This window comes from Trachinotus anak, unplaced genomic scaffold (genome assembly GCF_046630095.1).
Source record: "Trachinotus anak isolate AG129_WGS33_773 ecotype Australia unplaced genomic scaffold, CSIRO_AGI_Tana_v1 ptg000013l, whole genome shotgun sequence".
Lineage (NCBI taxonomy): Eukaryota > Metazoa > Chordata > Actinopteri > Carangiformes > Carangidae > Trachinotus > Trachinotus anak.
In genome coordinates, this window is record NW_027273864.1 from 28,346,412 (window position 1) to 28,358,587 (window position 12,176).

At 37.6% G+C, this 12,176-nt stretch overlaps 2 protein-coding genes and 1 long non-coding RNA gene across 21 annotated transcripts in view; 2 read left to right on the top strand and 1 right to left on the bottom strand.

Moving 5' to 3' along the window:
- The window catches only part of LOC139630596 (uncharacterized), a 71,715-nt gene extending 65,367 nt beyond the window's left edge, over window positions 1–6,348 (top strand). For both annotated transcript variants that reach the window (XR_011693183.1, XR_011693182.1), the window contains one exon: window positions 6,189–6,348. This is a non-coding gene — a long non-coding RNA (uncharacterized lncRNA). The remainder of the gene's footprint in view (window positions 1–6,188) is intronic.
- Window positions 3,327–12,176, bottom strand: part of matn4 (matrilin 4) — a 29,535-nt gene continuing 20,685 nt past the window's right edge. For 2 of the 4 annotated variants that reach the window (XM_071494170.1, XM_071494167.1), the window contains 9 exons: window positions 11,554–11,676; window positions 11,220–11,342; window positions 10,050–10,172; window positions 8,628–8,725; window positions 8,248–8,379; window positions 7,742–7,925; window positions 7,495–7,647; window positions 6,368–6,472; window positions 3,327–4,912 (listed from right to left, as the gene is read on the bottom strand). In XM_071494170.1, the coding sequence (XP_071350271.1) occupies window positions 4,854–4,912; window positions 6,368–6,472; window positions 7,495–7,647; window positions 7,742–7,925; window positions 8,248–8,379; window positions 8,628–8,725; window positions 10,050–10,172; window positions 11,220–11,342; window positions 11,554–11,676 (1,100 nt within the window). In that variant the 3' untranslated portion in view covers window positions 3,327–4,853. The remainder of the gene's footprint in view (window positions 4,913–6,367; window positions 6,473–7,494; window positions 7,648–7,741; window positions 7,926–8,247; window positions 8,380–8,627; window positions 8,726–10,049; window positions 10,173–11,219; window positions 11,343–11,553; window positions 11,677–12,176) is intronic. The other 2 variants (XM_071494171.1, XM_071494168.1) reach the window with 1 other exon arrangement.
- Window positions 7,817–12,176, top strand: part of rbpjl (recombination signal binding protein for immunoglobulin kappa J region-like) — a 64,555-nt gene continuing 60,195 nt past the window's right edge. For 13 of the 15 annotated variants that reach the window (XM_071494185.1, XM_071494176.1, XM_071494179.1 and 10 more), the window contains exons 1-2: window positions 7,817–7,957; window positions 8,280–8,396. The gene's annotated coding sequence lies outside the window, so the exon portion shown is untranslated. Of the gene's footprint in view, window positions 7,958–8,261; window positions 8,397–11,266; window positions 11,335–12,176 lie in introns of all 15 variants that reach the window. The other 2 variants (XM_071494180.1, XM_071494177.1) reach the window with 2 other exon arrangements.

Consider the following 12,176-nt stretch of genomic DNA (forward strand, 5'->3'; position numbering starts at 1 on the left):
GACAAATCGTTTCCAAAACAGTACAATTTTGGTGAAAATATGCAATTATATAGCAAAACTAGAATAACTGCCTTAACTCACAATGTGAGTTAAATTGTGTCATAATTAGTGTATAAAGTCATGAGTTATGGCTGAAACATGTATTGTGAGATCATAGTGACCTCGACCTTTGACCTTTGCCCACCAAAATTTAATTAGTTCATCCATGATTCAAGGTGAATGTTTGTGCAAAACTGAAATGTTTCTTCAAACTGTTACTAAAATATTAATGTTCATGAGAATGGGACAGATGGACGTACATAAATGATCTAAAAACATTAAAAATGTTTAAAAGCTGCTTTCGTTGTTTTTTTGTTTTTTTTTTTGTCTTGTATTAACTCCTATTACTGTGAAAACCCAGTGAAAGGAACTTTCATGTTGATGCTGCCAGACCACATTGTATACTTCTCTATCTGACTGTGCACTAAAAGATTACATCCATGGTAAAAACTGGAGCATCAAAACAAATAGCTGGTTAGCAACGAGAAGAATTAAAAGGAAAGACTCAAGAGAAAGACGGCGAATTGACAAGTGATCTTTTTTTCTGTCAAACAGAAAAGAAACTATGAGCATCCCCTTTTTTCAGTTCAGTACTGAATGTTTGGTCATTATCATTAAAATAAAAACTGCTCTGAGAAGGCATTATTTGACCTCCATAATGCCATCAGCTGTTCTCAGGCCACCAACATTTTTGAGATTTTCAAGTTGATTGATTTATCAGTGACAAAACAAGTCATTTGAATCAATAAATTGTAAAAATGAAAAATAAAAAAGTTGGCAGATTAAACATTAATAAAAACAATTGTTAGTTGAAGTCATAATTTAAATATGTCAGCTGTGGCTCGGAGAAATATGTGTGAATGTGAGAAATCTCGGAATTTTTCAATATTTTCTGACAAAACAAAAGGTTTAATTAGTAAATCTAGATTTTAATTTGTATCTCAATAATAAAAATAGTAATTTGCTGCAGCCTGACTTTCATCTACCAGAACTCATCAGTTTCAGTAAAACTTTTGCTATACTTGGTGTTGGTTGTTAAAAAGAAAAGAAACTTCTAGAACAAACATGTCTTGCATCACAGTCTATTGAGAAAATGTGTCTAATGTCATCGTCAGTAACGACGCTCTCTGTTTGAAAGCAGTAACTGATCCCTGTGGAGCTGCTCTTTAAACACAGCAGATGGAAATCCTCAAGGAATCAGCATTGTTCCTTTAAGTGTTGAATGATTCACTTGGGACTCTTTAAAAAAACAAAACAAAACAAAAAAAAACTTAGTGAACCCATTGAGAACAAACTTTTGGATACTTATCGCTGTTAAAATGGAACTTGAGTTGTGAATGCATCATCTTCATCATCATCATCATCATCATGGGTATTACAAAGAAAGGTTTAGTAAAAACGTTTTCACTTCCTAATTGGGCTTAAAACGCTCCACTCATAGTCAGAAATTGTTAGTGACATAAGTAGATATTGTAGATTATGTGTTTTATACTCATGTATTGGTTTCTCTGTAATTTGTAAGTTAATTATGTAGTGATTAGTTACATTGATTATGGAGTAAGGATGGAATAAAAGATGAGACCTTTTTTGGAATATGCAAAAGTACCACACACTGAGTATAGACTTAGCTCTGTGTTTTAACCAGTGGCCCCCACTGTCAAACTAAGGCCTGAGTATCTTTAGAAAGAAAATGTAATCCTCTATCTTAAAGGTCACCACTATGAGTAGAAAATTGAGTAGAAAATTAAACACTTAAAACCCAGTGTTGTCTGACGGTATGGGCATGGATGTATTACTCAAGTGGCCACATGGGCACAGCCTCAGGGGTCCAGGGGGTCTGGGGGACCCTGGACCAGGGCTTCTGTTTGAAGTCAACATATCTTGTGGGGAAGTCAGTTAAAAGTACAGATGTGCTGATCATGCTTTTTTTTTTTTAGTATTTCTAACAAATCCTCAAACTTGAGGAGAGTAGCAGCGGCAGGCATACTGGACTTTGATCATCCTGGTAACAATAATAAGGATTAAGGTTGTGGAACCTTCACAGTTTGTTTAGAATTGGGCACAGAAATCCATTCCTTAAAGTTAGAGGAGCTTTGTTGTCATGGTTACAGCAATAAACATGCCTAAGGTTGTGCAGTGGTCATGGGTGAAATTGACAAGTGAACTATTTGTTTAACAAAACAAACATACAGCAGTCTCCTTTGTTCTGTAGATCCCTCCATCCACCCCGTCCTCGTGCCAGCACGAGTATCTGCCAACCCCCTCCACTCCACTGGTAACACTTTTTGTGTACAGGACTATGATTTCCTCAAATGAACAGTGTAATTTGATACTGCGTATAGGGAATTTAGAAACAGTGTTTAAGGTCAAAGGTCAAGGTCACTGTGACCTCACAAAACACGTTTTTGGCCAGCTCAATAATTCATACACTAATTATGAGATGAACACAAATGTCAAACAGGATAAAATGATGAAGTGATGACATTTTATAACCACATGTTCAAAGGTCAACTTCCCTGTAACATCATAATGTTCTGTAAACGTCATTATACAGTGTTGTAACAGTGTTGTCTCTCCTCCTAACTCTGCTTTGGGGGAAAAGATTTTTATTTATTTCTTTATATATTTTAAGTTCAGTGCAGTTAACTGACATTGTTAGAGTTACTATTTTGTCCGTGGCCATATTAATGAGCACCTTTTATCTACAAATGCCTTTGTTGCGACAACGTCTGTAGGTTTGCTTTTTACTACAACTGTTTTGTTGTTGTTGATTTGTGATTTGGTAAAATCAGGTTTTCTATGATCAGCTGCTGGAGGTAATGTGTTCTTAACAATACTCTGCTGAATACTGATAGGCTAAATGTGTTGTTTTTTTCATTGTTACATCTACTCTTGTGGACTGGAATGTGCATGTTAACTAGATTCATTACTGTATTGTACCACCTACAGTGTGGGGACATGATGTTCATCTTTCATTAATGAAACTTAATCTGTGCCTGGGTTGAGGCACATTGTAACTAATGCCACATTAATATCATTTAAAAGATCCAAGTATCCAAGAGGGAGAACTATTCACATCTGCCTCAAAAACTTGAATTTGTTGTTCTCCTGCTTCCCATAAAAACCTCAAAGGCCAGCTGCTGTCTTCAACTTTAACTAGAAGTAAAAAAGTTAGTTGTCTACAAACATTGAGTGCAGATAACCACTCAATAACCCAAGGCCTTGAAAATATGGAATTCCAAAGTGAAAATTAAACCTGAGATGTAAAACAACACATCAGTCAGAAGTGAAAAGTTCCCTCTTTTATTGCCTTCTGTGCCTTAATACAGGGATTCATCAGAAAAATACAAAAAGGTAAAGCTATTAGAAAATATACAAAAACATACAGGCATTCAAATATAAAGGGCTATAAATTTGTGGTGGTCTTTTTTATACAAAACTGCAAGAGTTTTCTACCATAATAAAATCTACCATAGTTGAGGTGGTCATATTAATTTACATAGAGTGGTCAATGAAACAGTATAACTGATTTTATGAGAATTATTTTAATTATTTTTTAACTGAATATTTTGGAGTCTCTGTAATTCCCTCTTGTTAATACTAAGAATCAGTGCACTCCAAAGCTGGTTGGTCATGAATAACTGCCTCAAATGCAAAGTTTTGACCTGTATGTAAAATAATATATGGACATGTCAAGATTGTTGAAAGGACAAAATGTAGAAAGTGCAGAGTGAAGAACAAATTTTTATTCACGATAGAAAGGTCATATTTAGTTGGAGTAAAATACAACTGATTCCTATAATATGAACACCTCAATCAACAACAGACCACAGCTTTAGTGAATAGTGATACTTTATACTTCTAACTTCCCTTTTTTAAACTCTTACCCAGTTTCTTCTTCAGCGATTCTCCCCACTAAAAAGCCAATCAGGCGTGCCATTAAAAACTAGTACATAATGATTTTGTCTGAAACTACCTAATGACGTGAATGACGTAATATCGGGAGTGGTAACAACACTTCATTTTGCTAACTCCTGTTCTCTCCGCTCCAACTTTATTATTTGCTATTCTACTGTTGGTACAAAAAAAGAAAAAATAAGCTATAAATACATCATATTTAACAAACCGTACAAAACAGATCAAGTATAAACAGGGCACTAAGAGAAGCTGACAAATGGTGTGTGACTGTGAATGAACACTGATGTTTTCTCTGTGTACCGTATCAGTACATTGATTAAATCAAGTTTACAAAGATGCCAACATGCTGACAATCCTCTTTGTGCGTCTGACTGCACAGATGAAGTGCAATAACACATTACATGCAGGTTAAGAACACATGTTTTAAAATCTCTCATATTTATCCTTAAATCTGTTTGTTTGTTGGCAGACTGTATGTACAATGCATACTGTAGGTTTCAGATCCCCAGAGGTGAACATGTCCTGGGGAAAATTTAATATTCATCCGTTTTATGAAAACATTTGTTTTTTTTGTCTTGTAACAACGCCTAGTGGATGTAGTGTTGCTGTTGTGTTTTTTTCTTTTTCAAAATGTGTACAAATTAGGTCATATACATCTATATCAGAAATATGAATCTATATCACAAGCTTTCAGGTAAATGTCATCCTCATAAACGTCAAGATCAACAGATCTACTGAAGTCTACAAAGGCTTTGTGAGAAGACACTTTGGATTGTCCATTGATTAGAAGAGTTTCTGATTTCCCCTGTAAGAGATCTTTCTGGGATGTGCCCTCCTCCTCCTCATTCTGTTATTCTTCCTCTGTGGCGTCCTGTTCGCCCACTGTAATGACGAGATCACTTCCTGGAGAGAAGCTGGTTTTCCAGCTGCTCCAGACGAGCAGTCATACCAGCCAGTAGACGGCTGATTAAGGAATAATAAAGACATAATGTATTGGTATTTACCGTACATAAATATAGCTATGTACATCCATCAGGTTTTTGACAAATATCAAACATTTGTCAGTTCATAAATTTAGGCTCTTTTTTGTTACTGAATTGCTGTTTCATCATTTTCATCATCTCGTAATATTTATATTTACATATATATTTAATATTTAGAACTGTAGACTAACCAAACAACTGACCTTATCCTATATTTTTCTCAATGTTAAGAAATCTATACATCTATCCATCTCCATATCTATACTTTTATACTTCCTTACCTCGTCTGTAGAAATAAACTCCAAGCCCATTGGTTTCTACTGAAGACAAAAATATTTAAAACACCTCACAAATATAGCTTCATATCAGCTTTGTATCTGCAGTCAATGTAATTTTCAGCAAACTTTATTCAAATAGGAGGCATTTGTTGGGGACTATTTTTAGCAGTGGATTAATCTATATTTGTTGCTCGAGTGAGTTTTTAGAGTAACGTGACGGTGTGTGTGACTGAGTGAAGATAAACCACAGTGTGTGCATCCATAGTGATGAAGGAATATGTCATCCAGAGCAACAGTGTTAATAATTTCAAGACAACAGTCAGGCTCTGTAGGAATCACACAGAGGAATCATACATCCAGTATCAGAGTGTTTTAAACAGGTGTAGAAGAATCAAGTTATTGTTGGTTTTGGTCTTTTCATAGGATGTGTTCAGACTGATGTAAGATAATGGTTTGCCAATGGATCATGGATGTATTATAAGACCTGGATCAACACACTCAAAGTCCAACTCAGTGAAAAGACAGATGGAACTGCAGCTGTAGCTCTACATCTGTGGAGTGCATTATCTCAGCCTTAAAATTTCATTCAGAAATATTTTTGTATTATCGCTGAATTCAGTGACCACATGCAATTTGGCAGATTCCACAGAGTAATGCACCCACAGAGAAATTTCACCCAATGTCTTGGGTCAAGGGTCATTTTTCCTGTTTGTTCCTGGTTGAACAGCCAACAACTTCCTGCACATCTAAATTAGGAACTGAGGTCACTGAGACTTCTAAAAAACATTCAGTACTAGGAAAATACATTTACTCTGTAAAAAAGGGTTGGTAGTTATTTTGGTTTCATATTGGTTCCAAGTGTTGAGCCAGTAGTTCCTAACCTGAAACTTATGTGAAAAATATGTTCAAGCTCCCCTTGGTTATATTCTTACACTTCCCTGATCTTTGCTGTTTTCTCTTCAATTACCAGATCACATCTCAGCAGTTTGGTTGAGACATGCAACTGGTGACGGGGATCGTGAGTATCCATTGCTTCATTTTAAGGGGTCACAAGCCCTAGGCCACCAGGTCCTCCCCAGGTCCTTCCCAGGTCCTTACCTGATGTTAGATAATAGCTTGTGTTTGTCTACAGATGTTTAAAAAGGATATGTTTCTGTGTGAGCTGATCCAGGCTGCTCATGGTGGCCTGCTGGAACTCCACCAGACTCTCACATGCACAGGGATCTTTCACCTCTATCTCCCCCTGACTCTCCTCTGCAGACACAGAGAGAGAAAAGAGAAGACACAGACACAAGCAAAACAGTACATTTAATCAAAAATACATGGAGGCACCCTCACTTTATCTATTTATACTTTCACTTCCCCACATTGTCTTAATGATGCAGTTATTCATCACTTAAGGGACATGAGAGATATGATGCACTGCTGCAGTTTAAACTGCAGGATAAGGGGAGTGGACTATATGAAAAGAGAAAAGTTAGAATTCTAAATTATTACCCCTTTCGATGTGGACTTATGACATTTTTTGTTTTATATTTTGTTATTGTTATACATTTTCTTTCGTTTTCTCCAACTGTCATGTTGTATTTTTGTCAATAGATGGAGCCAAAGAACAAGACATGGTTACACTGACTTGCCAGCACACACACACACACACACACACACACACACACACACACACACACACACACACACACACACACACACACACACACAAACACACACACACACACACACACACTGGGAGTGGTGTCACATGAGTCACATCTTTTGAATTTTACTTCATGTTGACCAAAATCTTATTATAATGATAAGGAATATAATATAATATAAGTAATGATAATTAATTTTAAAATAATGCACAAGACGCTGAAATGAGGTGAATGAAAAATTCTGCAAAATTAATTTAAACAGTGGAGTTGCAAGTAAGCAAACATGTTCCTGAACACACCAAACCTATTCAGTGAATCATTATACATAAATACATCATGATGCAAACTGTCTATATTGAGCCTTCATATAAAATACAGTGTGTTCTATGAGATGTAGTTGAGTGAAGGTTTCAAGTAGAACAAAAGTAACATACTCCATTCATTAGTACTTTTTTTTTTAAACAGTGCAGTACTTGAGAAAAGAATTGTGAATAGGGACCACTGCTAAAACATTAATAAATATATCTAAAAACGTTGAGTACTATTGTATGTTTTGTCTTTTGGTTCATGTAAGTTGTGTATATGTTGTTTCCTACACAGGTCAGGTCCAGGTGAGTGTCGTACCTGGGCAGACATTGAGTTTGAGGTTCTCAGCGATGGTGCTGATGGCGGTGAAGTCGGTGGTGTAATAGAAATGTTTCTCCACAGGCTCAGACGCGATCTCACGAAGCTCGTCTTCTACAGCTTTTCCAACACCCACAGCGTACATGGTGATACCTGCACACATGCACACAAACACGCACATCACAAACATACAGCGGATGTCATCAATAATCTGGGCTGACCCTCCCTCACACTGGTTGAGTCTTACCGGCTTCTTTGGCCTTCTTGGCGTACTCTGTGATGTCGTCCTGGGAGCGTCCGTCTGTGAAGACCAGTCCGATTCGGGGGATGTTGCGGCTGGACGGACGAGCGCCCTCTGCCTCTGCGAAACTGTTCTCCAGCATGTGTTTCAGGGCCAGACCTGTCATGGTACCTTTCTCCATGTATTCCACCTAGTGAGGGACAGGAACAGAAAAGTACACAGGTGATGAAGGAACATGATGTGATGAAGGTGTTTCTTTTTTGTTCCTGTTGGACGCACATAAATGAAAGTCTGTGTAGGAGTGAGTATCTTTTATAATTAAGATTTAGACTGTATAGCCTTAGTTCACTTAAATAATAACGTTGCAAGTAAAAATATTGATAAGACGATTTATTGGCTTTATTTTGAGGGTTTGTGATCATTCTTTATGTACACTGGTAGCTGGTGATGCATCTGCTATTAAAACATTTCTGAAGTGAGGATAAGATGTGAGTAGCACCTGACAACTTTACCTTCATGACTGCAGCCTTGATCTCATCAACAGAGTGGTACATGTTGAGAGGGAACTCTGTCCTGACCCGGCTGGAGTACTGGACCAGACCAACTCTGGTACCATGAGCAGACACGTCCAGAGAGTCCACAACCTGAGGCACAGGAGGAGGTGAGGGATACTCATCTGACACAGCTGAACCATGACACAGGGATTCTGTTAATGTGCTTCTGTTATTATGTGTTTTTTAAACTGTCATTCAAAGGAAATTCTCATTCAAAAAAAGCCTTTTTAATGAGTCAGCTCTGAAAAAATGAAGTAAACATGTCACACCAATGACCTAAAATCCATTCAATACATTCAGGTTTTTACTTTAGATGTTTACATGAAAATGTGCCCCACCTGGTTGACAAACTTTTTGACCAGCTCAAAGTTTTGAGGGCGGACGCTCTTGGAGCCATCAATTAGAAGCACCAGGTCAATGTTGGCAGACTTGCAGGCTGAAGGAAAGAGAGATAAGAAATAATACAATAATCAATCAATCAATCATACAGGTTAGTGTAGTTCAGAATGCATCACAGATGACTGATACATTAAAAATAAAAAAAGAAATTTAATTATAGAATAACATAAGATAGAATAAAATAGATTTTTTAGAAATAATATAATGAGTCAGTGTGTTGGTAATATAAATAAATTTGCTCAGATTAGTAGATGTTGAACTAAAATGTGTTTTGTGAGGTCACACTGATCTTGACCTTTGACCTTTGACCATCAAAATGTAATCCGTTCGACCTTGAGTCCAAGTGAACGTTTGTGTCAAAGTTGAAAGAATGGCTCAAGGTGTTATAAAAATATTGCCCTAATATTTTGTATCAGTATCGGTTTAACTCAAGTATTCAGAGACAGTAATGTTAGTCAGATATTTTGCTCACAGGTTGTTTTGGTTACTATACAGTTGTCATAGTAACAGAGGATGTGCTGAAGTTGATTATTTAATGGCAGTTGGAGCCGTGCTCCTACAGTATAAATGTTGGATGAATGATAAATCAGACTGTACGGCCACAGATCTCCACAGGTAGGTGCTGTGTGAAGGTAACTGGCAGGAACTTCAGCCTCCCCAGAGAAAAAGAAAGTTCCAAAGATGATGATGATGATCATCATCATCATCGTCTCTCTCCAGCCAGTTTCTCCCAGACATAACTGAGCTGCTTTTAACATCAGTATGAGATTTGGTTTATTTTCTCATCCATCTTTATTTCATCCCTGGAGAAATAAACCCTCCTCTTCTCTTACTCTGGTCACAATCTGGACTCTTGACAGTTTTTCCCTTCGGTGAAGCTCATCTGATCTGATCACACCAGCACTGATCTGGGCAACAACAGATTTGTTGTGTTCAGTAGAGCAGGTTATTCACAGAGTAGACACTCTCCTGTCTCATCAGAGAGCTGGATTCATAGCCCCAGTCTACAGTGTTGTGTGTCTGTTGCTTTGTAAATTTGGGCCATCTGTCTTTGGGCCATCTGTCTTTGGGCCATGTGTCTTTTCTTTTTAATTTGCTGATCGATCTAAAATAACTGATGATGATGTGACTTCCTGCTTCATTCTTCATGGTCCTGCAGGACCCACAGGATCTTCATTCCCCTGCAGCCCTCTAACTGCAGCAGAGAAAACTAAACTTATCAATGAAGTTGTGATTTTCATGATTGTGAGTGACGACGCTGATGAGGTCTGAGATGAACCTGTTTTTTGAGTTTGCAGCTCAGACCTCAGATCAAGGGATTTTTCATTGTACAGATAATCCTGCATCAGGGGTCAACTCACTGCCGCAGCTCTTGCCGTCCTCCTGCAGCAGCTGTCCCTCTGGGCAGATGCAGTAGTAAGATCCTGGAGTGCTCACACACTGGTGCTCGCAGCCGTGCTCCACTGTGTTACACAGGTCCATGTCTGTGAATACACAGTTCATAAATACATCACATTTAAATGACACCAACACAGACACAGACACATGAAAACCAGCTTTGGGAACCAACTACATGAGTGTTGTACAACAGTTCAGGATTTGGTACTTGATTATTTACATTCTCCCTCAAAAAAGTTCAGAAAACATGGCTGCAGGATAAAAAAAAAATTTTTAATCTTTTCAACCTGTACAAGTCCAGAAAGGTTAACACAGTCAATCAGGATCCCCATGTGTCATGGAAAACACATGGAAAATGAGAAAAAGGAAAATTGAAAGGAAAATTATTTCAACATTCTCTTGTTTTGTTCAGGATCATGTTGATGTTCAAATGGTAGTTTAGTTTATGGACCACAGTACTTTGAATAGGCTGCTAACAGTTTTGTTTGGCAGTGCTGTGAACGCACACTGAAGTCACATCACATTATAACTGAAGAATGTAAGTGACGTTATCCTTGTACGTAAGTCAGTGTTTGCTGCGAACTGTGGTAGTTTTTATTAGATGAACTTGTTTTAAACTGTCGAATAAGGGGTTAGCATGTGTGGTTCAGGTGCTGAAGCTGATGATACATGATACATTTTATACAAATAGTTTGTCATATTTGTCATTATCAAATCAATTTGTCCTAATTTCATACTTCAGTATACAAGTTTATAATTTTATAGACAAGTGTAGCCAAGTATAGACTGCACTTATTTTAAATCAGACTTCCACAGATAGGAACATATTGGTGTATGGCTAATTCCTGTCTGTCGTATGAGCTACATCATGACTGAAAATGTCCTGGAAAAGTCCTGGAAAATGATCCCTAGAAAAGAACAGGAACCCTGACAGAGCAGAACCCTGGTCAATGATGAATCACAGGCACACGTTAGTCACACTCCTGGCTCTTGCAGAATTTTCCCTCAGTTTCCCCTTAAGATCTAAAAACACCTTTTCCAGCAAAGCAAGCTTGAATTACATGTTTACTCAGGGACAGAACAGTGAGACAATTTCACAGTGATAAATGTTTGTGTGTGTGAAATTCACTGACTTGTGCAGGTCTTCTTGTCTTTGTTGAGTTTGAATCCTTTGTTGCAGTCGCAGGTGAAGACGCCTGGAGCACTGATGCAGATCTGTTCGCAGTCATGCTTCCCCTCAGCACACAGGTCAATGGCTAAATAACACACACGTTGAATCATGTGATTGATTTCAGGCATTGTACACAATATGAAAGATAAGGAGGAGAGAATGGGCTGCACTCCTGCACCAGGAGCAACATGCTCTCACTGTAAATGTGTGTTTGTTGGTGTGTGTACACCTGTGTGTGTGTGTGTGTGTGTGTGTGTGTGTGTGTGTGTGTGTCTTTGTGTGAGGGCCTGACTAACGTGTGCAGGTCTTCTTGTCCTCATTGAGTGTGTATCCTTCATTGCAGTCGCAGGTGAAGACGCCCGGCGCGCTGACACAGATTTGTTCACAGTCATTTTTCCCCTCAGCACACAGGTCAATGGCTAAATAACACAAACACACACACACACACACATTGAGTTAAAGTGTGTGTGTGTATGTATGTATGTTGAAGACACAGCCATTTTTTTGCTCTTGTAAAATTAAATCCTCCAGAAACATTTTTTCATTTTTTGGGGAACAATATGAAAACATGTATTTATATTTGAGCCAAAAAGCATTTTTTTAGTTGTTATGTTGAATTTATCTGGAGAGTGGGAGGGTAAAATAGAGGCAGTGACGGCCAAACATTTATCCTGGAAATGGAAAAAAAATATTAATTGAATGAAAACTGAGAGGTCATGAGGGTTATTGGAAACAAATCTGTGATATTCATTTTCATTCAGTTGATTTTTTTAATAAAATGTTATTATACATTTTAGAGAAACAAGGTCAAAGTTATAATTTGCTGTGACTCACACATACATCTTCTTTATTATCTTGCTTGTAACCTGTAAGTGACCTTGTGTATTTAAATGTAAGTTATAAACCAGGTGTTTTCAAA